The 27752-nt window shown below is 48.4% G+C and overlaps 1 protein-coding gene, 1 long non-coding RNA gene and 2 other non-coding genes across 8 annotated transcripts; 3 read left to right on the top strand and 1 right to left on the bottom strand.

Moving 5' to 3' along the window:
- Positions 1-2457: 2457 nt before the first annotated feature.
- On the bottom strand, positions 2458-10268 carry LOC120379956 (olfactory receptor 10A7-like). The gene is made up of 2 exons (XM_039497468.1): positions 10215-10268; positions 2458-3414 (listed from the first exon to the last, which is right to left on the bottom strand). Exons 1-2 carry the CDS (start codon positions 10266-10268, stop codon positions 2458-2460), a joined length of 1011 nt encoding a protein of 336 aa, XP_039353402.1.
- Positions 10269-15520: 5252 nt separating this feature from the next.
- LOC120379729 lies at positions 15521-24391 on the top strand. Of its 5 annotated transcripts, none has more exons than XR_005587560.1 (7): positions 15521-15899; positions 16678-16759; positions 21257-21383; positions 21834-22041; positions 22845-22892; positions 23350-23418; positions 24206-24391. It is a non-coding gene; the product is annotated as an uncharacterized LOC120379729 (long non-coding RNA). The 5 variants fall into 5 exon arrangements; XR_005587556.1 differs by having other exon boundaries at positions 15541-15884; XR_005587558.1 differs by having other exon boundaries at positions 15570-15884; positions 21834-21917.
- LOC120381348 lies at positions 22996-23074 on the top strand. The gene has a single exon (XR_005588035.1). It is a non-coding gene; the product is annotated as a small nucleolar RNA SNORD126 (small nucleolar RNA).
- LOC120381347 lies at positions 23823-23969 on the top strand. The gene has a single exon (XR_005588034.1). It is a non-coding gene; the product is annotated as a small nucleolar RNA SNORA79 (small nucleolar RNA).
- Positions 24392-27752: the final 3361 nt, after the last annotated feature.

The raw sequence follows: 27752 nt of genomic DNA, 5'->3' as shown, positions 1-27752 counted from the left end.
GAGGTGGCCATAAACGTGTGTCTTGATTTGGCTGAGTTCTAAGCCATGGAAAATCACCGTTTATACTAGCTCAACCGATTTTATTCAACCTTAGTCACTTACTGTCCTTAACAGTCCAGCTGGGGTTTATCAGAGGAAGCTAAGAGAGTAAAATACGCTCGACCCTTTGAAAATATCAACTCCCAACCATGCTCCTAGGCCAGTGGTACCCAAACTGTGGGGCATGTGTGGAGGGATGTTTGGGGGTCTTAGTGGGGCTCAGGCCAGCCCCCATGCGGGGCAGGAAGGGGGCAGCACCCAACTCTGCTCCAGCCCCACCTCCAGCCATGGCCCTGGTTCCTGGCCCTGTGCCCAGCTGCGCCCACTGCCTTGGACCCCAACTGCAGCCCCACCCCTGGCCATGGCCCCGGTTGCCAGCCTTCCACATGGCCCAGCCACGGCTCCACTTCCAGACCCATCCTTGGCCCTGGCACTCTCTCCCCACCCCAGGAGCCACAGCCCTGGCTCCTGGAGGGGGGATCCGGACAGGAGTAAGGGGAGGTATGACCCTGAAAAATTTGGGATCCACTGTCCTAGGCCCCATTGATCTTCCTGAATTGTTCTGAAGCAGACACACAGAACTGTACCCAGAAGATAAAACAGATGACCATCAGCACCCTTTCCCTCACCAGGTTACTCTTTGGCCGAGGGGAAGGTGCACTGGATTGGGAGCCAGGAGCCTATTCCTCTGAATGACTGGTATTAGGAAATCTGTGCACTCCAAACACCTTATTAGCAAGCAAGATCTCAGACCTCTGTCCCTGAAGAGTGACAAGTATCAGCCACTCCATTTCACAGGTGACATTTTACAGAAGTGAATGGAACCGCACTGATTTACAGCATGTGGTGATCTGGTCCAGAGGACTCCAGAATAGACAGTGACTGGAATGGAGATCTGTAGTGGATAGGGATGAGGAGACCTTGCTAGAGCTAGCTGAAAATTTCCTGACAGACCTGTGTTGCTGATTCAACAGATCTGACATGCTCCCTGGGAACAGGTGGATTCTGTCCCAGCTTTCGATGTAACCAGGCCGGGAAGCAGACTGGCTAACTTGCCTACCATTCAGCCAGCCTAGCAATTGGAAGGCCAGCTGCCAGGTGACCAGGGCTGCCAAGGTCCCAGGCAGCCTGCTGGTCACTCAGCATTACTGGCTCCACTGCATTACTGGCTCACTTGCTGGGCAGACTCCATGAGCAGGTGACTCCCTAAGCAGCCATAACTTCGACTCCTTGAGCAACCAACGTCTCGGCAGCTAGCTCACTGGACAGGCAGCTTCCCATCTCCCTGGGCAGCCCAGAAAGTCAAGCGGCCCCTTGAGCCTGCAAACAATTTTCAAGGTTTCACTTTTTGTCCCTGGGCTGTTGACTTGGGATTAAAATTTGTTCCAACACCCACAGGAAGGAAATTCTGTTTTCCAGGCAGCTCTACGCCCTGCTCTTGTTCATTGCAGAAGATGGAAAGTGTGTAGCCAATGGTGCACAGGCCTAACAGAAGAGAAGGGATGGTCTAGTGGCTTCAGGGCAAGGAAAATTGTCTTCTAGCCCTGGTTCTGCTACAGATTTCTGAAGCAATGTTTGGAGAGTCACTTCCATCAGGACTTTTGTGTGCGGCCACCAACTTGATAGGCCTGCAGCGCGATTTTCAGAAGTGTTGAGTGCTCACAACAGCATCAGAGGTCACTGGGAGAGCCCAGCCCACCTCAGAATTCATGCCCAAGGAGTCTCAATTCAGTCACTAAGGCGGCCAAAACCAATAGGCACATCTGCCAATGACCCCAGCAGTGTGCTTATTAGACAAGTCACATTCTCTGAGGACTAGAGGTCACTGGAGATTTTTCAATGAAAGGTGTTTTTTTTTTCCCAGTGGAAAATTTCAATTTGTTGAAATGGAAATTCTGGAGGGAAAGTTTTGGTTTTGATGAATGTTTCATTGGTCTAGAATGGGAGCTGAAGTAAAAAAGAGAGCCCACCCCAAGGGTAGACTGGGGTTAGGACACTAACCTGGGGCGTCTGGGGTCAATCTACCAATTGTGCTGGTGGGAGCTGTTCTACTTTCTATAAATAATTCCATATGTAAAGCTCTACAGAGCTGGAGGCTATAGCTTGGTGCTTCAAGGGACATGGGTGAGCTGAGTTCGAATCCCTGCTCTCCCTGTTTTGAACCAGGAAACCCAGAGCTGAGCCCCTGCTGGCTTTGGGGGAGAGGGTGGGGCCTTGCAGCACAGCGTGGGTGGGACCACAGCCTGGGTTAGGGGAGGATTAGCCTCCCCATGCCTATTATACCTGCTGCCCATGGCTCTAATGACCCGGATATTCTGGGATGGGTGGGTCTTGCTCTTGTTCTTTGTGAAAAAATTTAGTAGGCCTTAGATTCATCCTGAGGAAGAACAGGCTGGAAAATCTGTTTACCACTCAGCGCTAGCGAGGAATCATTTTGTTCCACATATTTCTCTTCAGGGCCATTTGGATATCCCTGTTCCTCAGGCTGTAGATAAAAGGGTTCAACATGGCAGGCAAACCAGTGTAAAACAGGGAGAGAAGTTTACTGCCGTCTGGAAATTCACTGGCTCTGGGTCGTAAATAAAGGAGGATGCCAGAACCATAAAATAAAGCCACAACAATGAGGTGGGAGGAGCAGGTGGAGAAGGTTTTCCTCTTGCCCTCAGCTGATGGCATCATGAGGATGGTGGTGATGATCCGGATGTAGGACAACAGGATCAGGACAAAGGGCACCATTCCAAAGAAAGTAACCATGATGTAAGTCAAGGTTTCATTCATGGAGGTGTCAGCACAGGCCAGCAACAGCAGAGGGGCTGGGTCACAGAAGAAATGGTTGATCTCTTTGGAGCTACAGAAGGGTAAGGTGAACACCAAACCAGTCTGCACTACCTGGGCCGGGATGCCGATGGTCCAGGAAGTGGCTGCCAGCAGGACACACACCTTCTTGTTCATAATCATGGGATAACACAGGGGGTTGCATATTGCCACGTAGCGATCATATGCCATGGTGGCCAGAAAGGAAGATTCCGTGCTCCCGAAGCAAAGGAAGAAGCCCATTTGCATGGCACAGCCAGCAAAGGAGATGTGTTTATCCCCTGAGATGAGGCTCACCAGCAATTTGGGGACAGTGACCGAGGTGTAACCAACCTCTAAGGCAGACAAATTAGAGAGGAAAAAGTACATGGAGGTGTGAAGGGCAGGATCCACCAAAGTTACAAGGATAATGAGGAGGTTTCCCACCACAGTGACCAGATAAATGGCTAACAGTGCCACAAAGAGTAAAACCTGCCTCTCTGGAGAGGTAGAAAATCCCAGAAGAAGAAACTCAGTCACCACTGTTCGATTCAAGTTCATCATTTCTTCATAAGTGTTCAACTGGAAGACAAACAGAGACGGGTATTACATGGTGTATTTACCATCTCCAGACCTTCTATCAACCAAGATTGGCTGCCTTTCTTCAAAGGTCTGTGGCTCTAGAGAAGCCCAGCAGCCACATAGTCCTGAAAACGGGGTTCTATTCCTTTCCACAGAAAATGTCAAAAATGGTGGTTTCCATTTGGAATGAAACCCAATTTCAAAAGATTGAAATCTTTCATGAAACAGAATCACTTTTCTCCCTCAACTCAACTCATACCTAGAGCTGGCCAAAGTATTTATTCTGAATCACAGTCATTACAAGTGGGCTTGAATGAAGAGGAAATAAAGGACTATGCATCAGACTCTACCCCTTTGGTCAATAATACCTTAATCACCAATGCGTGCCCCTAATTTCAAAAAAGAAATTATCTTACCTTTTCTCTCAGGCTGGGATTTTCAAAGGAACCTAAAAAATGTATGCTTCTTAATTTCAGTGAGATTTGGGCACCTCATTCCTTTGTGCATTTAAAAATTCCAGTCTCACTGCTGATTTCAATGCGACCATTCAAGCAGTGAGGAACTAACTCAACATATATAAAAATGTTGACCTGTGCAATCAAGATTACTTGAGACAAAAATCCCATTAAATTGGAATCATGATTTTCTTGAGTCTAATGCTGCAAAGTCATAAATATTTCACACGGAATGTATTCACACTCCATTCCTCAGGCCCTGATTTTATAATCAGATTCATGTGGATTAACCTGTAGCCCATGTGGAGATAACTGAAATCAATGTTTTCTCCCTTTCCCATGTGTTTTAGCTGACTTCTCTATTTAGATTAAAAGTTCTTTGGAACAGAGACTTTCTTTTATTCTATGTTTATCCAGTATCTAGCCCTATAGGGCCCATTCTTGGTTGGCCCTTAGGAGTAGCAAAATGAACATGGTAACTATTACTAACAAGAAGGTTACTCTCCATGGGCATAAGGGAACATCTGCGTGAATCTTGTTTCAGAAGCAGGGTTTCAGCTTCAGTTAGATGCTTTGATTGATGGAAATCATCATGAAACAAATGACCAGTTAATAATGGTTGTCACAGTTCAGGGCCAGCAGCACCTCCGACCTCTCTCAGCGTCTCCCTGAGTGCAACCTGTTCTGGTGACATGTCTCTTACCTTCACCTCTCTGGGGTGGAATCCTACAGTTCTCCCACTATCAGACAAGGGTACAGCCCGTTGGGTGCCAACTGTGTTTGCTCCACAGACCCAGCTGGATTTGGCTGCCCTGCAAGGCTTCCCTTTGGGATCTGGGACTAGTGGTGAATCCAGTGACCACAAAACAGCCTTTTCAAAACAAAGTATCATTTAATCTCAACAGCAGGAATCAAAGCATAACAATTAAACAACAGAAGGCCTACATGTACCTGTCTCATTTAAAGTTTATCCAAACACCCATGCTTCTAGGACTGGAGTTCAGTCTACTTTCCCCTTCTTCCTGTATCTGTCTCTGCCAAGCTCCAAGGCTCTGGTTTTCATCAACTGCAAAGTTGTTTGATTCAGTTTTCCCACTTGAATCTCTCCCCCTACCCCCATATCAAGCTGGAGGTTCGAACTCAGTCACAGGTAAACATCAAAGGAATTGACACCTAAATTGTCCTGATAATTACTGGTGAATGATGCAAACTGAAAATTATACATTTCTTCCTGCCTACCCGTGGTCCACTTGTGTGAGAGTTAACCTCTTTGTAACAATGTAGCAACCAACACCAATACAAACAAACAAATAGACGAACGAAGAATATTCATAAAATAATATAGACATCTCCCTCACATAGGGTGACCAGATATCCCGATTCTATAGGGACAGTCCCAATTTTGAGGTCTTTTTCTTGTATAGGTTCCTATTATCCCCCACCCCCATCCCAATTTTTCACATTTGCTGTCTGGTCACCCTACCCTCACAACGATAATAACTTTATTTACCATTAAAAACTTTGACAAATATCAACAATGGAAAATCTTACCTTTATATATAAAAGAAATTTTAAAATAAATACCAAGATTTTATTGAATTGATAGTAAGAGATTAACAATTACAGCAATCAAACACAGAGAGCTTGCCCATTTGTTTAATTTAATGATTAATGATTAACTAGACAGCTAGATAATCATTATGTCTTAGGAAATTTTCTTTTTCGTGCTTTTTCTCCTCATTTTTGTATTGATAATAAAAAACCCAACAAATATTATAATTTTCATCCTTTTAAATAATTTTACAGTAATTATCCAAAACACGGCAGCCTATAATAGGAATATTGCAATACTTTTGGCTACTGCTATTAACAAAGTATTTAACCCTAATTCCTAGTACTGTATCTTTAGCTTCCCATGCCTCCTTTTCACCTTTGCCATGTTATTGATGTTTATATGTATCATGACCACAGCAGTCTCTGGAATCTCTCTAGTCTTTTGACTAGAGCTGGGTGAAAGTTTTCCAGAATAACAGGTTTCCATCAAAAAAAGGATGATTCAAGTAAATAAAAAAAGAGAATGTACCAGTTTTGTATATAGAGGCCTCAATTACCAATCACTTCCCTGTTGTGCTGGGTGTTTCACACACATGTAGTAAAGAGACAGCACCTGCCCCAGAGAACTTATGGGCTGGATGAAACAGGTGGACAAGAAAAGAGAAGAAAAGTTCAGTAACAATGAGTAAAGACAGGAAGAGGTCTGCATCTCCCTCACCGTTTTCCTTTTCAACCCCCTCCCGGATACACCAGGTCTTTCACCAGCTAACACACACTAGCTTTATGGGAAAACATAAAATATTCCCAGCCTGTCAATCTCTCCTATTCCTTTCTTCCAGCTCCTGGATGGACCCAGGTCTACACGGCCACACCACACACTCCTCGTCAGATCCCTACCCCATTAATTCCACTTCTTTCCAGACCCCCTTTATTCCCTTCTCTCACTAGCACCTTTGCACCTTCTCCCAGGCTGCCAGGCTGAGATTTTCAAAGCTGCCTGATACTTTGGGCACCTCATTCCCATTACACTTCAGTGGAAATGGTACCCAAAGCCATGAACTGCGTTCCCTGAACCTGTTCTGCACAAACATCTATCTCCTCCTTCATTTCAGTCTTCGGACCATCACCTCATTCTAGAATGCCTCCAATAATATTTCCAGTCCTGAAAGAAAGAAAGAAAGAAAGAAAGAAAGAAAGAAAGAAAGAAAGAAAGAAAGAAAGAAAGAAACTAGGATGCCTGTGCTACTAGCCAAGCAATGCTCATTGCCCAGTTGTGTGTGTTCTGTCCCACTCCATCCATCCATTGCCTGTTGTTATCTCCCCTAGCATTTTGTCTTGCCATGATCAGCTGAGTCAATAGGCTCTTAGGAACAAAGACCATGTCTTTAAGCACAGTGCATCCCACCTAGCTCTCAATACACGCTTAAAGAACAACATGGGACAATATCATTATTAGTTCTCTAATAAAATCAAGAAAGTTTCTCACCTGCCTTGAGAACAAAGGGCCATTTCTTCTGTGGCTCAGCAGGCAGCTATAAGTGTGAGCCAAAGAACATGTCTAGGGATACAAGTCCCTATGGGTGATCTCACTGATCTCCACAAACAACTGCAGCCTCCCCAGAGCATTGTTCGCCTTGAACACCAGTGTGAATAGCAAGGATTCATGAAGTTTAACATAACCAGCTAATGTTTCAGCACTCAAGTAACTCTTCCTCTAGCAGTTAGTCGCAGAGTTCTCCTGCCCTCCTCAGCAACAATCACACATTGCCCAAAAGAATAAGGGTTGCAGGATTGGGTCTTTAAGGGAATGTCTATATCATAGATAGGAGCTAGCTTGGTTCCAGCTAGGGCACTAAAACTAGCAGTGTGCACATTGCAGAGATGCAGGGTGTGAGCTGTATTTGAGAGCCAGATCTGCTGCCTAAGACACAATGTCTACACTGCTAGTTTTCGCTCACCTGTGGCTAGTGCAAGTCTGTCTTATCAGGCTGGGGGGCTCATGTCCACCTACAGTGTAGACGTAGCCCTAAGGGTCTTCTTCAATCCACTGAGTCGTCCATTGAGTTTTTCTTGCAAAAGTGGCCTCCTCCTGAAGCCCTTACTCACACAGCTGGTAGTTACTCATGCACATGCTCATAGCAAAGCCAGCATGGTCACTAGAGTGAGTTATGGTTACTCATGTAAGAGTGGCAGGATCAGGCCCAAAGAGTGAAGAATTGGGCCCAGGTCAATTACATAGAATGAATTTGGAGCTGGACCCTGGTTGTGAAGCCAGCAAGAGCTGTGTGTGCTCAGCACCTCTCAGGAATGGGCGAACAAAGCTTGTGTTGAGTCTATGCATAAACTACTCCCTGAATTAATGTAATCTGGAGCTCTGCACTGGGCCAATTTGCCACCCACAAAAGGCCACATTAAATAGTTTGAAAACTGTGTGATTCATGCGTGACTTTTGTATCCAAGTGGTCAAGTTCCCATGGGCTGTGAGTGCCAGCACTTGGGAAACAGTGCATTCTCAGTCTTTTAAAATCTTCCAGTCCAGAATGGTTGCCTTTCAAACATAAGTTACTGGGATCAGTACAGGGGTAACCAGGTGAAATTATCCGTCCTTTGCTATTCAAGAGGTCAGGCTAGCTGATCTAATGGGTCTTTCTGGCCATCAAATCTATTAATCTATTAAAAAAACAGGAACAACTAAAATCTTTGGCGATTATTTCCAAAAGTGGTTTACAGCTTTGGGCCTAAATTCCAGCATTGCTGACCACCTCCAGATCATACTAAAGCCAATGGGAGCTGAAGCTTCTCAGAAGTTACAAAAATAATTCAAGCCCGATGGCCAAAATTGTGCAGCCTGTCCACTAATCAGGGTGCCTCCACTTTTTGGTGCCCAGTTTGTGAGAATGGAGACCTGGGTTTTCCAATTTGCTGAGCTCTCTAAGCTTGCATGGATTTCTGTTGGGATTGTGGGTGTGCAGCAATTTTGGAGAGAAAGCACAGATTGGTTGATGTTAAATTGAGGCACCCAAAGTTAGTGGCTATTTTGCAAAATTTGGCTTGCAAAGACCCATCACCTGCAGGGTCCAACTTTTGGTAGACCTTTAGCACAATGTTCTTGTGTTGTTACTTAGGACCCTAGTACTTTTTTCATGTGAGTTGTACCATTGGAGCCAATCATAGAACCATAGGGTTAGAAGGGACCACAACCCCTTCCAAGATGCAGGATTCGTTGTGTCTAAACCATCCAAGACAGATGGCTATCCAGCCTCCTTTTGAAAACATCCAGTGAAAGAGCTTTCACAACTTCCCAAGGCAGTCTGTTCTTTTGTCCTATGAATAGTGATCTGCAAAATCCATAGATTAATAGATTTCAAAGGCAGGAGGGACCACTGTGATCATCTGGTCTGAACTCCCACATAACACATTGCAGAGAATCCACCCAGTGTTTCCTGCTTCTAGCCCAGCAAATTAGAATTGAATTTGAATGCATCATTCAGAAAGGCATCTGTTCTTTGGATAGGCTGGGATTTTCAAAAGATCCTGAGGGACTGGGTTGCCTAACTAATTTAGATTCCAAGACTCCAAGATACAAAGAATGCAGCACTTCTCTTGTTGAGTCCTTGCTCAGGAAAAGGTCCCACAATAGTTCTATTGCATATGGTTCTGTAACCAGGACTGAATTAAGGCAGGATCCAGGGAGCAGCACCTAGGCTGGATGGTTGCCCCAGGACCCACAGAACTACGGAGGTTGCCTACTTCCAGAGAGTATTGGAATCTGCTGTGGGGCAACGTTGGCAGACCACTGAGCCAGTGGTATCATAAGCACTTTGCTGAGTTGGTGGCCCTATGGCTGGATTGAATCTAGGCCTTACTCCACCTCACACTGTTGGTGTCACTAGGCATAACCCTAGGTAACTCGGGGCGGGGGTGGGGGTGGGGGGGGGTGGGTGTCGATGAAGCCCTCCTCCTAGGCTCTCCTGAACCAAAGCTCCTCCATGTTGAACCAATAAAACTTAAAAACCCAGCAAAAAAAAAAAAAGAAAAAAAAAACAGCCAGCAGTCAGCAGCTATCAGTTCAAACTCAAAATGGCTCAAGTGGGAAGGGGGGGGGCCTGGGCCTAGCTGAAGGACAAGATAAAAAACAAAAAAAAAAAACAAAAAATTAATGGCAGCCTACATGGCAGCAGCGCCAATACTGCTATGCTACAGGAAAGGAGGGAGGAAGGAGAGGGGGGAAGGGGGGGGGGGGAATTAAAATGAAGTAAAAAATAAAAAAAAAAAAAAAAAAAAATTCAGCTTATTTGATTGACATGCTGGTCTCCTACTGCCTTTTCGGAGATCTCGAATAAATTATATCTGCTTCTCCACCCTGATGTGTTCATTGGCGCGACGCACACCGGGCAACGAACCCCGCTGTTGCCCCATCGGGTCCTCTGTGCCGGCAACAACACCATCAGTGAATTTACTTTCTGAGGCTTGTTCTTTACTGCCCCAATTCAGCAAGGTATCTAAACATGTGCCTAGTTTTTAAGGATGTTTGTTGTCCCATGGAACTCTGGGAAGTCTCTTGTGCTTAAAGTTAAGCATGTCCTCAAGTACTTTGTGGAATTGGGGTATAAACTGCTCAGACGCTGAGGGAACTTTTACCCTGAACACTTAGGCACCTACAGGATGAGGCAGCAGCCAAGCAGGGGTTTTATGGATCACGGTGGAGCCTAAAACTGGGCCTTAAGTGCTGAAAGCTGGGTTTTAGGTGCCTAAATACCTTTGTGGCTCTGTGCCCCAGGCCTCACTTACTACTGCGTTGTCACTCAGTGAGCACTGTGGTGGGTTCCTTAGATTGTCAGCCATGGGCGGTGGGTATAATAGGCCAGAGGAGGCTCTGCCACCCTCAGTGCTGCCACAGCCACACCTACCGGACCCTAGTTCCTGGGTTTGGTGGCAAAGTTTTTGTTTTATTATGCCCCATGCGGGTTCTGGGATGGCTGAGGTGGCACATACCATGTCCTCATCTGCCCCGAAACCTGCATAGGGAATATCAAAAGCATCTTCTAACAGATCCTTTGGCTTTTCCCCTGGGAGGGTTGGGTCCCGGGAGGGCAGGCATGGCACGGCTTCTGCCAGTCCAGGGCTCCTGGGGGGAGGGGGGTGCTCAGGGCTTTGCCCAGCCCGGGGCTCCTCCAGCCAAGTTGGGGGGTACTCAGGGCTTCGGCCAGCCTAGTGCCCCTGTGGCTGGGGGAGGGGAGGTGCTTGTGGCTTTGACCATAGGGGGGCAAGGGGTCTCAGGGCTCAGGCCATGGGCAGAAGGGGTGGTGCCAGGGGCTAGCCTCCCCAAAGGGGGGCTCCCCCCACCACCCATGTTGTCAGCACTTTGGGGCGTAACTGTCCTTTTGTTCTGCCTTTTGCAGTGCCTAGTCCATGACAGGGCCTCTGTACACTATGGCACTATGGCAACAATAATACTGTTGCCTCTTTCTGACCCAAGCAGCTGGTCATAGTTCGGGACTCTGGGGGAGTTCCCAGCTGGAAGCAGAAGCCAGTAGAGGATGGTGTTCTCTCAGTGGCAGTCTTGTTTATTTACAAGGGATGTACCAAGTCCTGCTTCTCCAAACACACGAGGAGCTAGGAACAAAAGGAGCAGTTCCTCAGCTCATGGCCCCAAGCCTCTCTATCCAACAGATCCACAAGATCTCTTCAGTTTTTGTCAGAGTTAAAAAAATGCTTATAATGCACAACATTGTAATGATTCCCTTTGGAAGAGATTTTCACAAGATCACTCAGGTGAGGTTCCTGTCTCTTATAAAGAGGATAGGAAAAGGGTAACATCATTTCTGTTGCTGCTTTTCCAGAATGACACAGGTTCTGGCCAGTGGGCTGGTCTCCTTCCAACCAAACACTGGACCACTTGAAAAAAGACTTGATGAACTGAAGAAAGAGATGAATTGACACGATCCCATCAGCTGCTGTCTGCTTCATGACCCAAACAAGGATGATAATCCTACATTCCTGGTACAGGAGAAAGGTAATATTTATGGTATATGAAACTACGATCATTTCCTTTGCCCTTCAGGCTTCTACAGTGCACTGCAAATGCCTAGTGAGACAGAGGGCAAAATGTTCAAAAGTGCCTAAGTCCCTTCATCAGGGGGTTCCTAAGTGAATAAGGTGCTTTTGAAAATGGGAGTTAGGAGCTTTAAAACATTTTAACCAGAAATTCTATAGGTGACGGGATGGATCATGTGATGATTGCCTTTCTGTTCATCCCCTCCGAAGCACCTGGCATTGGCCACTGTCGGCAGACAGGATACTGGGCTAGATGAACCTTTGGTCTGACCCAGTATGGACGTTCTTATGTTCTTATCTGTATAATTAAAAAAAAAATGGATAAGGCTAAGATTTTCAGACTTGACTCATGAGTTTGTAAGTCTCCATTTTTCAGTGCCCAACAGAAGACATTTTAAATGGCCTTGAAAGTGCTGTGCGCCCACCCTCTGAAAATCACTAGTCACTTGCTAGGTGGTGTCAATTATTCAGTGAAGAACAGAAACATTTGCTGAACAATTTTTGTGATCAAAGAGCATCCAACCAGCTCTGTTTGTAACTGTGTGTAGCGGAGTGGTCACCCCTGAAAGAAAGAAAGAAAGAAAGAATCTGCAGACTAAACAATCCCAGTTCCTTCAGCCTCTCCTCATAAGTCATGTGCTCCAGCCCCCTAATCATTTTTGTTGCCCTCTGCTGGACTCTTTCCAATTTTTCCACATCCTTCTTGTAGTGTGGGGCCCAAAACTGGACACAGTACTCCAGATGAGGCCTCACCAATGTCGAATAGAGGGGAATGATCACGTGTCTCAATCTGCTGGCAATGCCCCTACTTATACAGCCCAAAATGCCGTTAGCCTTCTTGGCAACAAGGGCACACTGTTGACTCATATCCAGCTTCTCGTCCACTGTAACCCCTAGGTCCTTTTCTGCAGAACTGCTTCATAGCCATTCGGTCCCTAGTTTGTAATAGTGAATGCAGTGCACGCTCCATTAGAGTCCGATCGGGATAGTGACTGAAAGTGACGTCACCCAATAATCTCTCTAAAGGATTCCGACCGGGAACAGTGGGTGGAGGTTGCCCCGCTTCCATAACTGGGGTTTGGGAGCTAGTGGAGAAGGGTGGGGGCTGGCTGGGATTGAAGCATTGAGACTGGGGACACTTGGCAGGTATTGGGGAGTTGGGGGGTAAGGAGGGGCAGGGCTGTGGGGGTCCCTGCTGCAGTGCAGCAAGCTGGAGCCCGCATCCCCCGCAGTGCATTGGGGCTGGTGCAGAGCAGCCCATGGGGCGTGGCGGGTAGACAGCATCTCCCATGGGGGGTGGGGCCCTTTCCAGCAAGGTCGGCACCTCCCAGAACAGCACGGACCCCTCCCCAGCCTCACGACAGCTTCTGCTTTCAGTCTCACACTGCTGGCCCCTCGCCCTAGAAATGAGATGGCCAGGCCGGCCTGGCAGCAGCTGATGGAAAACGGAGGCAGGGAATACACTACATCTCCCATGGTGCCCCATGTCTAGGATTGCCAACCATCTATTCACACAAAACTCAACACCCTTGCCACACCCCCTGCCTGCACCTTCCATTAGCCTGGTCAATTCGTAACTCTGGGGTTCATAACTCTGAGGTTCTAATGTATCCCCATATTGACTGGGTACATATCAGGACAGGATGCTGAGATAAAGTTTCTAGACACCATGAATATCTGCTTCTTGGAGTAGCTAGTCCTGAAGCCGACAAGTGGAGAGGCCACCCTTGATTTAGTCTAAAGTGAAGCAAAAGATGTGGTCCAGATGGTGAATATAGCTGAAATACACAGTATTAGCGACCATGATATAATTAAATGTAAAATCCTTGGTGGAGGGAGAAAGGGGGAATGACACCAAAGAAACCCTCCACAGTAGCATTTAATTTCCGAAAGGGAAACGACACAAAAATTAGAAAGTAGTTAAATGGAAATTAAAAGGTACAGTACAAAAATGAAATCCCTACAAGCTGCATGGAGACTTTTTAAAAGCATCATAACAGAGTTTCAAATTAAATGTATACCCCAAATTAAAAAAAAACATAGTAAGAGGACTACTAAAGTACCACCCTGGAACTACACAAAAGAATAAATGGGCACAAATCAGACATCAAGAATTATAACATTCAAAAACCAGTCGGCAAACACTTCAACCTCCCTGGTCACTCAATTACAGACCTAAATAAAAAAACTTCAAAAACAGACTCCAACGAGAAACTACAGAACTGGAATTAATTTGCAAACTGGACACCATCAAATAAGGCCTGAATAAAGACTGGGAGTGGATGGGTCATTACACAAAGTAAAAACTATTTTCCCATGCTATTTTTCCTCCTACTGTTACTCGCACCTTTTTGTCAGCTGTTTGAAATGGGCCATCCTGATTACCATTTTAAAAGTGATTTTTTCCTCCTGCTGCTAATAGCCCACTTTAATTGATTTGTCTCATTAGAGTTGGTAAGGCAACCCCAATCTTATCATGTTCTCTGTGTGTGTGTGTATATCTATCTATCTATCTATCTATCTATCTATCTTCCTGCTGTATTTTCCACTCAATGCATCTGGTGAATTGGGTTTTAGCCCACATAAACTTATGCCCAAATAAATTTGTTAGTCCCTAAGGTGCCACAAGTACTTCTCTTTCTTTTTTAAAAATAAATTAAAGAGGTGGTTAGAGGCATTAAGGCATCTTTTAAAAATTGGAAGTTAAATCCTACTGAGGAAAATAGAAAGAAACAAACTCTGACAGGTCAAGTATAATAATTAGGCAGATCAAAAAAGAATTTGAAGAGCAACTAGCCAAAGTCTCAAAAATCAACAGCAAAAAAATGTTTAAGTACATCTGAAGCAGGAAGCCTGCCAAACAATCAGTGGAGTCACTGGACAATCGAAATGGTAAAGGAGCACTCCAGGAAGACCAGGCCATTGCAGAAAAGCTAAATGAATTCTTTGCATCTGGCTTCGCTGCTGAGGATGAGAGGGAGGTTGAAAATCCAGACTCCTAGGTTTTATTCCCAATTTTGGGAGGAGAATGAATCAGGACACCTGGTTTCTATTCTCAGCTGGGCCAGTGACTCAGACAAGTAACTTGGGCCCAGATCTCACAGATATTTAGGCGCTTAATTCCCAGTGAGAGTTATACACCTCAATACCTTTGAGGAGCTGCACCTTCACCTATTTCAGAACCTGTTTCTCCACCTATAAAATGGCGACAATAATGCCTACCTTTGGGCTATGCACAGAAAGGAAAATTCTGCTGTGAAATACACCAGTTTAAACCTGGAGCAACTCCACTGAAGTTAACGGGGTTATGTCAGTGTAACTGAGAGAATAGTCTGGTAGGAAGCATGGTACACAAGGGATTTTATTATTTTCCTTTGCAGATTTTGCCAAGATTTTCCACATTCATGTTATCCACAAATGTTATTGAAATCCTGCATTGCAGATGGCTCCCCCCAGCCATTGTTGACTCTGAATCTGGATATATATTAGGATTGTCAAAGGCTTGTGAGGGTATTAGGTGCCTATGGAAGTTAGGGTGCCTAGGTACTTTTGAAATCCCACTAGGTACTTTTCAGCATCTTTAGGTGCCTAAACGACCTGGCTGTCTACTGCCAGTATCTTTCCGTATTTTCCAGTCCTGGGACTTCAGAATGAGGAAAATCCAAAGTGATATATAAAGTGAAATATGTTTATTGATATTACACTATTTGTAAGGGGTTTGGAGATCAAAATGACCCCAACATTTCAGGGCTAAATTTTTTTCAAACTAGGAGCCTAAATTCAGATTCCTAAACTCTGATTTGGCCTCCTCAATAAGTGACTTTCAGAAATGTTGAGCAGGGTTGCTCAGTACTTTTGAATATCAGCCCAATTTACAGCCCACATACGGATTTCTGGACAGTGCCTCTGAAAACTCCAGCCTAGCTTTTCAAATGTTGGCTCAAGATTGTATTCCCTAATACAGACTGAAAAATCTTTGAGAGTTCACAAAAAACCACGGGTTTCTGTCACACACATTTTCCTAAAACCAGCTTTGTAAAGGTCTTTAGACACATGGTTTGAAGCCACGGATTGTTTCTGCCTCGCGTTCACTTCTTTCCGAAATAACACGGACTAGTTCATGTTTTCAGCCAATTGCAAAGCTGCTCTCTCCCCTGTCCCACCTACCACTTCCTCTTCTCTGTCTCGCTTTCACCCTCACGGTACTTCCTGCATCCTGTTTCTTACGCCCAGACCTAGGCTAACGTGGTGGGTAAATTGCACGATCTCTAATCCGGTTTGAATCGTTCGCCGGCCGCCCACCCACGTGTTCAGATGGCGGAGAGCGGTGTTCCCGGGATGGAATCGGGTCCTGGAGCTGTTGAATTCGGAACACCGGGGTCACCCCGTTAGGTGGGGCCGAAGGTTAGTGGGAAAACGGTGAGATTGTGCTGTGTGATCTTCAGCGACCCCCCCTGAAATTCCCATTGAATTCGCAGTATCTGGGCGAAACAGCTGGCCTGCCTTGTCCCTGGGTTTTAGTAAATGACCGTGTGGCTGGCCGCGGTGTTCCTCTCCAGGCCCGCAGGACGCGACACGTGCTGTGGGAAGAGTTTGTTACCTCTCCCTACTCATCCCTTCTCGCCCGCCTGGCCGCCCGCCCCGATGTGCTTTGGGGGCTTGTTTCAGGGCAGGCGGGGAGTTTGCTGCGGAGCTCGGGCGCGAACCCAGGCGCTACATTCCGCCCTTTACTCCGGTGAATTCTCCTCGCAGCTCCGGACGGGGGAGCAGAGCCCTGGGGCGAGCTCCTCCCGCTGTAACCAAACCCTAATCAACAGCAGGAGTTTTGTGTACGGGTGTATGTCCCTTTACATGCGGGGGGGGCGGTGAAGGCTGAACAAAGGACGCCCTTGCCACGGGGGGAGCAGGGTTAGGAAGGTGCTTTCCCACTTCCGCCACGTGTTTTAGCCTCCCTCGGGGTGTGGGATGAGCTGGGAGCGGGTTTGAGTTGGGGTTCAGAAGTGCTGCTAGCAATGGTGAGATTGCTCGTGCGGTGTGGGGCGGATGTGTTTGGGGGAAGCATGGGAGTTGAAGGTCCCTGCAGACCTTCATTTTGCTCCTGTCTCTAATGTAATAGCTGTGGTGGTGTTGGATGTGGTCTGGTTGCCAGGTTTTGCTCTGTGTATCCTAAACCACTGTTTGTATCCCTTCATTTTAGGCTGAAAATGGAACTGATTTGCTGGGAGGAACCAATTGCTTTGGACCAATGCCATGTTCCAGATACCGGGAGCAATGAACTGGTATGAGATTGACTTCTTACAGAGGAAGGGGAATCCCTTGCCCAGGGAACTAAACTCTATATTACAGCAAAACTGCTGAAATCTAGGAGCAACTATAGTGGGTTAGAAGAGGGGGGCTGGGAGTCAGGACCCCTGAGTTTTATTCCCAACTCTGGGGGAGTGTGAAGCAGTGGCTAGAGCAAGGGAGTCCAGCCTAGTTATAGAGAAGGGGAACTGGGAGTCAGGACTCCTGGGTTTTATTTGCCTCTCTCTCTTTACGGACTTCACCAAGACCTGTAATTTCCAACCTGGAGCGAGGATTCCAGAGTGTTCCTGTTCGATCATGGTCCTGCCTGCCAGACCACCTATCTCCCTTCCCCCAGGTAGTGCAGGCTGAGGCGTGTCAAACCTTCAGCTCTGGCCTTTGGCTTATAGCAGATGGTTTTCAGCTCTGACTTTATCAAAGTGTCTGTTGCCAGTTGTGTTGACCGATCCAGCATTCAGCTAGGATAATGGAGCGTAGTAGGAGTGACTAGTGGCTTTTGGGCCTTGCTAACCTACTAGCTTGTGTATGTGTTGAGGCCTTCAGACTGGTGTTGCCTTAGTGATGGAAACATCAGATTTTAAATCCTCATTGTCCAGGATTGGTTCATCTCTTCCTCCTTCCACTGCAGAGAAATTAACACTATTGGTCTGAAACCATTCAGGTCTCTTGCTTGGGGTATTAACAAAATTGGAGATCCTGTCTGCTCACTGTGGACATTAAAAGGGCCATACCCACGTGGTGCTCCAGCAATATTCAGAGCCAGGGGCCCAGCTCTTCCAACTTTTGGGGCTGGGGTGCCCCCCCCAGGCCCCACCTGCGGCCTTGCCAGAGAGTCCCGTGGTCCTGATTTGCTGCCCCCACTTGCCTTTCCGGGGCCCCAGAGCACAGCATCTCTGTCTTTGTCTCCTCCATGCTGCTTCCCTGCATCAACTGCTGCCGCAGGGTCCTAGTTCCCCCCTCTCCCCACTGCCAGGGCACTCTGACTCTTAGCCTGCCCTTCCCCATCAGACCCTTCCCTTTTCTGGCAGGAACCTCCACCAGCACAGCCCCTCCCCCCCACCCCCAGTCACTGCTCCTGCCCCATGCTGGACAAGGAGGCAGTCCCATCCCTCACCTCCAGTCAGGGGCGGCTCCAGGCACCAGCAAAAAGGGTGGGCGGCCGCCTGGGCGCGGGGGGCGCCCAGCTGGGCGGGCGGGGGTCTGGCTCAAAGCCTGCCCGAGGTCCACGGAGCCCGGGAGTCCCACGCCGCCGGGATGACTGGACCTGCCGCGGGCATGAGGCTGGCGCTGCCGCGCCCCGCTCGGCTGCTCCAAAGCCCAGCTCAAGCGAGAGCAGCGGCAGCCCGAGCCGAGCGCCCGCGGCTGCGCCCCGCCCCGGGACCAGGAGGGACCAGCACTCACCCCCGCGGTGCTCCCGCGGCTCCAGCCCGGCGCCTCCCGCGCGACTGACTGGAGGGGGGCCAAAAAGCTAGAGCCGCCCCTGCCTCCAGTGAGGCTACAATCAGGGGCAACAACAGGGGAGGAGGTGCCCGCAGCACCCCCTGGCACCCACCACGGGGGAGGCGAGGGAGATTCCTGGAGCTGAGAGGGGCCCTAGGAGCACATGCAGTGACAGTGGTGGGGGTGAGTGTGCTGCTGGGGGGCTCCTCCCCCAGAGCTCGCTGCTGCTGGCAGGGAAAGGGCTGGGGGGAGGGGGGAGAGAGTCCTCTCTGTTCCCTGTCCTGGAGCTGCCTGCCTGCACCCCTAAACTCATCCCCAGCCCTGCCCCACCCCAGAGCCCATACCCCCAGTCAGACCCCTCACCCCCCCACTGCACCCTCTTCCCTAGCCCTGAGCCCCTCCAGCACCCCAAACATTTTATCCTGTCTCAGCCAGAGCCCTCACCCCCCACACACATTCCTCCTCTCGCCCTGAGCCCTTCCCACACTCCAAACCCCCCATTGCAGCCCCAGACAGAGCCCTCATTGACTATACCGCTACTCTCATCCTAAGCTCCTCCCATACTCCAAACCCCACAGCCCTCAGCCCTGCACCCCTCTCATCCCCAGACTCCTTCCCAGAGCCTGTACCCCAATCCCCTGCCCCATCTTAGGGCCTGCACCCCAGACCTCCTCCCTCACCCAAACTCCCTCCCAGAGTCTTGGGCAGGTGAGGGGGTGGAGTTTGGGCAGGGATGGGTTCCGGGCACTGCCAAATAAACTTGCCACCCCTGTTTGTAGGCATAGTAGGGAGCTTAGCCAATTGTCTGCTAAAACAAGGGTTCTCAACCTTTTTCTCTGAGGTCCCCACAAAATGCTATTAAAAACTCCAGGGTCCAGCAGGGGTGTGTGTGTGGGGGGGGTGTCTGGGGTTCAGGGGAGCAGGAGGGACATCTGCCCGGCAGAGCTTGGGGCTTTAGCTCTGCGGGGCTCGAGGCTCTGCGTTTTCTGTCCTAGGCCCCTTTCAAGGCTGATTCCGCACTCTGAGTGCAGAAGGTGGGGAGCCCACAAGGATTCTAAAAACTAATACCTGCCACTCCAGGCTTGTATTAAAGTCCCAAGGTTTCAGTTTCTCTCTGACCTTGGATTGATAGATTCTGCCACCTCCTAAATACAGAACCCCTTTGAGACCCAGGAAGGTGCACTTGGGGATTCCTTCCTGTGGGTACCCTCAAGCGCTTTAACCCTCCTCCCCCACTTCCGGGGAAGAGCTGAGAAAGAAGGGGAAAAAAATAGGGAAATCAGTTCTTGCCACCAGGTAGTTAAACAACATGTGCACAAACCTCTTAAGACACACAAATCCAATTCTACTCTTAAAAAAGGGTATTCTTTCTTTTTCTTTTTTTAATTAATATTTACATCTGGGAATTTAGGCTTTTGCTAGATTTTAAAAAAAACTATTACAAGGATTAAGCATCACAAATAGTTTTCTTGAGGTACAGCTTAAAGGTTACAAGCAAAACAAAAGCACCTGGGGTTAGCACAGAGGAGTCTACAAGCCATAAAGAAATAAAAAGAGAGAAACTTAAATGTGTCTTCCTAAACATTTCCTAATCTTCTTACGTACCCGGGGTTCCAAATGAATAGTTTCTAGGTATGATACTGAGGATTTTTCATACCTGGCCCCACGCTTCTTACACTATAGCTCTGCCCTGTCCCCTCTCTCCGGGAGAATAACCACAGACAGACAGAAAGGGAATCTGTTTCAATATTAAAAAGTTCTAGCCTTCTCCTTGGCTCTTTTGGCCAGGTGCCTGCTCTCTTCCTTTCCCCTATGCATAGCAGTGAGACTTTATCTCTGTACAGCGGAGGTGGGCAAACTACAGCCTGAGCTCCTGCCCCGGGAGGCTCCCCCCTGGCCACTCCCCTACTGTTCCCCCTCCCTGCAGCCTCAGCTTGCCCCGGCACAATGCTCTGGCTGTAGGGATGTGAGCTCCTGGGGAAGCGCAGCTGCAGAGCCTGGCCTGACCAGGTGCTCTGTTCTGCACGGTGGCATGGCTGGCTCCAGCCGGATGGTGCGGCTACCTGTCCTGCTGCTCTGGGCGGTGTGGCTATAGCACCGCCAGCCACTGGTGCTCCAGGCAGCATGGCAATGGGCAGGGAGCAGGGAGGGCTTGGATAGAGGGCAGGGGAGTTTGGGGTGGTCGTCAGGGGGTGAGGGGGTGGATAGGGCTTGGGGCGGTCAGAGTGCAGGGAACAGGGGGGTTGAATGGGGGCAGGGGTCAGGGGAGGACAGGGAGAAGGGGTGGTTGGATGAGGTTCCAGGGGGTCTGTCAGGAAGGGGGGGGGGGGTTGGTGTGGCAAGGGATCCAGGGGCTGTCAGGGAACAAGGGGATTTGGATGAGGCAGGAGTCCCAGGGGGCCGACAGGGGAGTGGTAGATGGGGCAGGAGTTCTGGGGGGTGGGTGTTAGAGGGCAAAAAGCGGGGCAGGGGGCGGGCCATGCCTGGCTGTTTGGGAAGCACAGCCCCCCCCTTACCAGCCCTCCATACAATTTTGGAAACCGGATGCAGCCCTCAGGTGTAAAGGTTTACCCACCCCTGCTTTACAGGTAGTGCAATTAGAGAACAGCAACTAAGAGGGATTTTATAGCTGCTGGCTGGCTGTCCATAAAAGGGAGCTCCTGCCCAACTTCTTTTATCACAGTGTCAGCCAGCCCAATGCTAGCCCTGCTTCATGGACCAGCCGCCGGCCCCCAGTTGAGAACAGTTGTGCTAAAATATTTTCCCACCCCCTCTCCTGTTGCACTTTGCTCTGGCTGTCTCTCTCCACCCTAGAAGTGACTTCATTTTAGTCCTGCTGTCTTCCCCTCCATGTATAGTGTTAGCTCTTCCTGCCTAGATATGCCCAGGTAGAACTAGCTTGTGGTGTCCTGGGGAATTTGGGTTTAGATGGGTCCAGAAGCAACTCTGATCTCTGGTATAGCTGCAGCAGCAGGGCAGAGGAAGAGGGTTTGTGGGTCATGGTCTTACGAATGTTTCTTTTCCTGTTTCAGATGGTGGAGAGGCTGGAGACGGACTCCCCAACCCCACAAAACGATTGGGGCTGAAGTGGACAAATGAAGTAACTGAATCTTGAAAATGGGCTGAAATGAAACATCCCAGACCTGAGCACAGTAGGGGGTAAGAGTCTCCTGCTGAGTAGGGCCTTAAAGAAAAGGGAGTGGGTGGTTTTACAGCCTACATGAGCTGAGATAAGGATAATCAGCTCCTGTCCTTTCAGGACTTGCTCTGATCTCTGTGAGGGGTAGTGGGGAGTAGCCAGAGGTGTGTTGCTGGAGGTTTAGGGTGACCAGATATCCCGATTTTATAGGGACAGTCACGATTTTGGGGTCTTTTTCTTATATAGGCTCCTGTTACCCCCTCCCCACCCCCTGTCCTGATTTTTTTTTCCACACTTGCTGTCTGGTCACCCTGTGGAGGCAGGATGCTTGACTTGATGGGCCCATCCACTGTTTTATTAGTAGTTATATTACACTGTTGCCTAGAGGCCCTACTGTGCTGGAGGTTGTTGAGTCACTTAAAGAGACCATCCCTGTCCCAAAGATTTTTTTGTTGGCTTTGTCTGCATAGGTTATAAAGGATGGAAGACAGGAAGTATCAGCATTACAGATGAGGAGAGCTGAAGGCTGAGATCTTTCAAAGGAGCCCAGTGGAGTTAGGTACCCAAACCAGAAATTTAAAAGGACTTGTTTGAGGTCACCCAGGGAGCCTGTGGCGGAGCTAAAAACTGAGCCCAGATGTCCTAGTCCAGAGCCTTAACCACACAACTATCTTGAGGGTGGGTGTTGATTGGAGACCCGGCCCACAAGATATTTCTTCTCAGACCCATGAGACCCTTCTGTGCTTTGCCACTGGTAGTGTCACAGCTGGGTTTGAGGGAGTGGGTGGAGTCTGCTATGAGTATATTCAATCCATCTTTCACCTGATGTAGTGGGGTCTGCTCAGGGCACGTCTCATCACGGAGGGAGAGACGCATTAACTCCCTCTCCCATTTTGGGCCTGCAATGAAATCTAGTAGATGTGGTTAAGGTTTAAGGCCAGGAGGAACCATTTTGACTAGATAGACTGACTCCCTGCATCGTAGGGGGCATAGAAAGTCACCTAGTAAAACCCACTATGACTCCCTGACTCCTTCCCATTTCTAAAACTCAACCATTATCCCCCCTCTCCCTGCATGCTGCTTTTAAATAGTTCCCTGCACTAGCCCTTCTCACCTCACTGCGTCTCCAGGTAACTTCACTGTGCCATTTCCCTGGCTGGAACTGCTGTGCCCTTAGAAGCTGCTCGTATTGAAAAGCCAGATTTTTGTAGGCCAGACGGAACTGTTAGATTGCGTAGTCTGAGCTCCAGTTTAATACCAGCCGGAGAACTTCACTTAGCGATCCCGCTGATTGTATTTGAGTAACGCATCCCTTCTAGAAAGGCATCAGTCTCTAATTTTTCAGCATCCTGATTAAAATTTGGACACCAGGACTGGATGTGGTAATCCAGTATCTGACTCACCAGTGAAATCACCTCCCTGCTTTTACTAGCTAATACCTGTTTATGCATGTGGGGATTTTATCTGTTGTCTTCTTGCAGGTGGAGTTGGAAAGCTTGGGAGCCTATGTTGGAACACAAGGCAGTTGGGTGAGGAAGCAGCTAAAATTCTCAACCACTTGAAGGTTTGAGTCCTGGGTGGTGGTTTGTCTGTGGGAGGGGCAGCCACATTGCCACTTGTAGGACTAGGAGGGGTCTGCTGTGATGAACTGCATGTTCAGTCCGTGTTTCACCTGAATATACCCTGATTACACACATGCCCTGAGCAGACTAATGAAACAAACACCTGCAGCTGAGGTCTGATTTGGGGGAAAGCTGATGTTCTTATGGTCTCCAATGCAACCATAAGTCCCAGATAGTGAGGAGAATAAGTAGCAGATCCATGCAAACTCTTCAGAAACTTGGTTCTGGTTTTTGTGCAAATGAAGGAGGCGTAATGATGCAAGGAAAAGTTTTCCATGCAGTTGATAGCTTTTTTTTCCCCCCCCTTCTTTCTCTCTCTCTCTCTCTCTCTCGACGTGGAAATATTTACTCCTTGTACCTATAGGGGCAGGAACTCTAAAAACAAAATTGGATGGTTCCTCCTCTCCCTGGATCCTTTATAGGAATCACAGATGTAAGTACTGCTGGAAGTTCATATCCATCCATTTGCTTAGCATGGTCTCATATTGGTACCCCAGGCTAATGTCACCATGGGGGCAGGTTTGGGACGAGAAAGAGGTACAATGGCAGACCTAGCAGTTAACAAATGTCTGCAATAGCGGATACCATGCATTCCTCATTCAGTGACAAACAGTCTCTGAATTGATCTTCCAAACATTGCCAGGCTGTCTTTCATTACCTGAAGCTGCAAATGCCTTCAGAAAGCCATATCTTTCTGCACACATCAATAGGAACTCCTTTCTGCGGGATTTTAGTAAGGAAACTGCTTAGTAAAGGTTTGCTTGTTAGGGAAATTCATGGTGTATCTCTAGGGAATCCTGTTGCTTTCAGAGCTGCTCATTTAAGGGAGAGGGGCCGTGATGACCGTTCCTCTTACTGCCATGAGCCATGGGCAGTGGGATTTTGTGTCATCGCAGATTAAACCTGGCCTTTCTTCACTCAGAGTGCTCTTGGATGGGTTTGGCCATCCGTTGGCACTTCTGAATTTTGCGGGGTCAGACACTCAGAGGCAGAAGGGGACTGGACTTTTGGGGAAATAAATGGGGTTGAAAAACCACCTGCTCTGCACATATTTCTCTATAAACTTTAGGCAATGGTAACCAGATAGCTCCTACTGCTTCAGCTCAGGCAATGCTGGCCTCAGCTGGGAGGATTTAGTGCAGTTAAGCTATCTAGTTTTCCAAGAGGCAACTGTGTGCTGCATTCTGCATCTTTAATACTGAGATTCCTTATCTTTACAGGGATGATTTGAGATGAGCCTTCAAGGAAAATGTCTCTCTCTCTCTACCCATGTCAATTGTAAGAGAATTTGGGCCCTGAAGATTAAAAGTTTTGGCCCGTCTCTGATCTGTATTACAAGGACTCTTCAAAGTTATGTCCAGGAAAGTCTGTACTAAAAATAGGATTAAACTAGAATGGATGTGTAAGAGTTGGGTATTTTTTGTACAAACGTTCAGTAGTAGAACTGAGGGGGAAATGGAGCTCTCAACTGTAATCCACTGGTCTGAATGCAGGTCAGTAGTGGTTGTGATTTTCACAGGAGACTTAAGGGTGTTAGATGGCATGCTGCTTTAGGCTCCTTTTGAAAATCCCAGATATTTTTAAAACTCCTAGTCGCTATAATATCTGTGGACTTGTACAAAATTGAGGCATGGATGGTTAATCAACATTGGTCTATTTATTGCTAGGTCTAAAATTACTTTCCACTCTGTGAATTTGCTCTCCCATGTCCACTGTCTGTCTTTTGCTACCAACACCATTTAGGTTAGGCTGAGATTTTCAAATGCGTGCAGGATTTGGACACTCAGTTCCCATTTAAAAAATTAATGGGAATTTAACAGGCATATGCCATAGATTTGAAAATCCTTAACCTAAATGTATTTAAACTACATCTCCCTCACTCACCTGACACCAGCGCAGACCCTTATTTCGTGCTCCCAATGTTGTCATTCTCTCTCATCCTTTTTTCTCTCCACCCCAAACAAACAGATGTAGATCCTTTCCTGCTGAGTGGGCAGCCACCACTGCACACCACGTACATATTACAGGTCTTGGGCTGAACAGCTGAGAGGCAGTGGGACAGATGGAGCTGAGCACTAGGGCTGTGTGAACTGATTTCAGCAATGTGTGGTTTTGAGTTTAGACAGTCCTGGGTTATATGGAAGTCAGGACGAATTCTCAATGTCATGAGCAGAGATGCCAAGCTGGACCCTCAAAACCAGGGCCATCCCAGAAAACATGGGCCATTTGGTCATCAAGAGTTTTTAATGAGTTTGTGGGGATAGATAGATAGCTATATATATTTATTTTGTGGCAGAGCTGTGACCTTGCCCCCGTGGGTCCTGCGCTTCTAGGCGGTTTATGCTAGCCTCAGGGGCTCACTGTGACCCTCCACATAGCCAGTGGTAAGCTGGAGCAGGTTCCCACCGGTTCTCAAGAACCGGTTGCTAAAATTAGACCTCCATGGAGAACCGGTTGTTAAAGGACCAGGGGGTGGGCAAAGAACTCCGGTCCGCGGGCCGGACCATCCTGTTGCTCCCAGGATTCCCAGCTGTGGAGGCTGAGGCTCCCCTGCTTTCCCCCAGCTGCAGCATGGCCAGCCACTGGCACCAGCAAGGTAAGGGGGGAGGGGGCTGCAAGCTCTAGGGCTGCCGAGGGGGCAAGTGGGGCAATTTGCCCCAGGCCCTGCAGGGGCCCCCAGCCCCATGAGTATGTCTGCCCTGGCCCCTCCCCCCCCCTTAAATCAGAACTTTTTATAGGGAACCGGTTGTTAAGATTTTGGCAGCTCATCACGTAGCCCTTCTCTCTCTAGGGCTAGGGTTACAGTCTACTGAGCCCTTTTCATCATAGGCCAGCAAGGAGGTTGGTGAGAGAGCTCCCACAGTCTCTGTTGTCCCTGGGGGCTTATTTCAGAACAGTTTAGCCTCCTGTCCTGACAGGGGCCTGACTTCCCTTCCCAGGAGATGTTTCTGTAGTGGTGGGTTCGGGGGAACCCGGGCCCACCCTCTACTCCAGTTTCCAGCCCAGGAACCTTAATGGTAGCAGCTGTTGGCAGCCAACCTTTCACTGCCAGAGTTGCTACATTTCCCTGGGCCACTTCCCCACAGCTCTCCTGCTTCTTCTCCCTTCTTCACCCTTACCTTAGGGCTCCCTTAATGATGGTTTGAGGGTGTCTTAACCAGCACTTCCTCTCCCTGGCTCTCCTCTGCCTGACTGGAGTGAGCCCTTTTTATAGTATCAGCAGGGCCTTAATTAGAGTCAGGTGGTCGCATTAGCTTAATGGCCTCACCTGACTCTTTGCAGGTTAATTAGAATCAGGTGTTCTCATTAGCCTGGAGCAGCCCTTTACTCTTGTCAGTCAGGGAACAGAAAACTGTTAATCCAGTGGCCAGTATATCTGCCTTCTGCTATACCCAACTGGCCTGGGTCTATCACATATCCCTCCTCCCTGCTCAACACCAAGGGGTTGGGCAGTTTGGGACACCAGACAGTGTACATGTGATAAGCCATCGGCATTGCCATGGCGACTCCCTGCTCTATGCGGAACTGGAAAGGTTGGAGGGATAAGAACCACCTGGTTACCCTTGTGTTCTTTTCCTTGTTCCGTTGCATCCATTGAAGAGGGGCATGGTCAGTCACAAGGATAAATCTGCGCCCCAGCAGGTAATAATGCAACGTTTCCATGGCCCATTTTACGGCACTCTCTACTACTGCATATATTTGTTCCCTCAGAAGGAGTTTCCTACTGAAGTAGAGAACTGGGTGTTCCTCTTCCCCAACCATCTGCGACAGGATGGCCTCTAACCCTACCTTGGATGCATCTGTCTGTAGGATGAAGTCCTTGCTGAAATCTGGGGCTATCAGTATGGGGTTACTGCAGAGGGTAGTCCATAGGTCCGCAAATGCCCTCTCGGCTGTATCGGACCATCTGACTGGATCAGGACCATGGGCCTTCACTAAGTCCGTTAGGGTACTTGCCCTTGTAGCAAAATGGGGGATGAAATGCCGGTAATACCCCAGCACTCCAGGAATGCTCGGACCTGCTTCTTATGACTCGGCCGAGGCCAGTTTTGGATGGCCTCTAACTTATTCAGGTGAGGTTTTACCAGACCTTTTCCTACCATGTAGCTAAGATATTTGGCCTCTGTGAACCCTACAGCGCACTTAACAGGGTTCACCATAAGGCCAGCTCGACGGAAGGTATCAAGGACCACCCCCACTTTTTCCAAATGTCTCCCAGTCTGGAGTATGAATCATCACGTCATCCAAGTAGGCCGCAGCATAACTGGTATGGGGGTATAATAACTTGTCCATGAGGCACTGAAAGGTAACTGGAGCCCCATGTAGTCCAAAGGGAAGGACCGCATATTGGAAGAGACCCTCTGGTGTAGAAAACACAGTCTTTTCCTTTGCACCTTCGGCTAGGGGAATCTGTCAGTACCCCTTTGTCAAATCTAAGGTCAAGTACCGAGCATTCCCCAGACAATCCACTAGTTCATCTATGCGGGGTATAGGGTAGGCATCTGTCAAGGTTCCTCCCCTACTCAGAACTTTAGGGTACAGAGGTGGGGACCTGCATAAACACCTCTAAGCTTAACTACCAGCTTAGATCTGGTCTCGCTGCCACCACTCTCAAGTACTAGCTCCCTTTTCTGAATAGTCTTGAGAGACTTTTTCACCGAGTCCCTGGTTAACACCGATCCAACCCATGGATCTTAACACAAGGAGAATTTAACCATCCCCCCTCCTTTCCCCCACCAATTCCTGGTGAGTCCAGATCCAATCCCC

This window comes from Mauremys reevesii, linkage group 13, assembly GCF_016161935.1.
Source record: "Mauremys reevesii isolate NIE-2019 linkage group 13, ASM1616193v1, whole genome shotgun sequence".
NCBI classification, from domain to species: domain Eukaryota; kingdom Metazoa; phylum Chordata; order Testudines; family Geoemydidae; genus Mauremys; species Mauremys reevesii.
Note: the sequence above shows the minus strand (reverse complement) of the source record. Positions and strands in the feature narration are given on the sequence as shown.

Bases quoted from the DNA above. Each gene is read 5' to 3' on its own strand.
- LOC120379956 (XM_039497468.1), bottom strand. From the start codon at position 10,268: ATGGCTGACAATCTAAGGAACCCACCACAGTGCTCACTGAGTGACAAC. The intron at 3,415-10,214 runs GTAAGTGAGGCC...TTTGTCTTCCAG, and splicing joins CACTGAGTGACAACGCAGTA to TTGAACACTTATGAAGAAAT.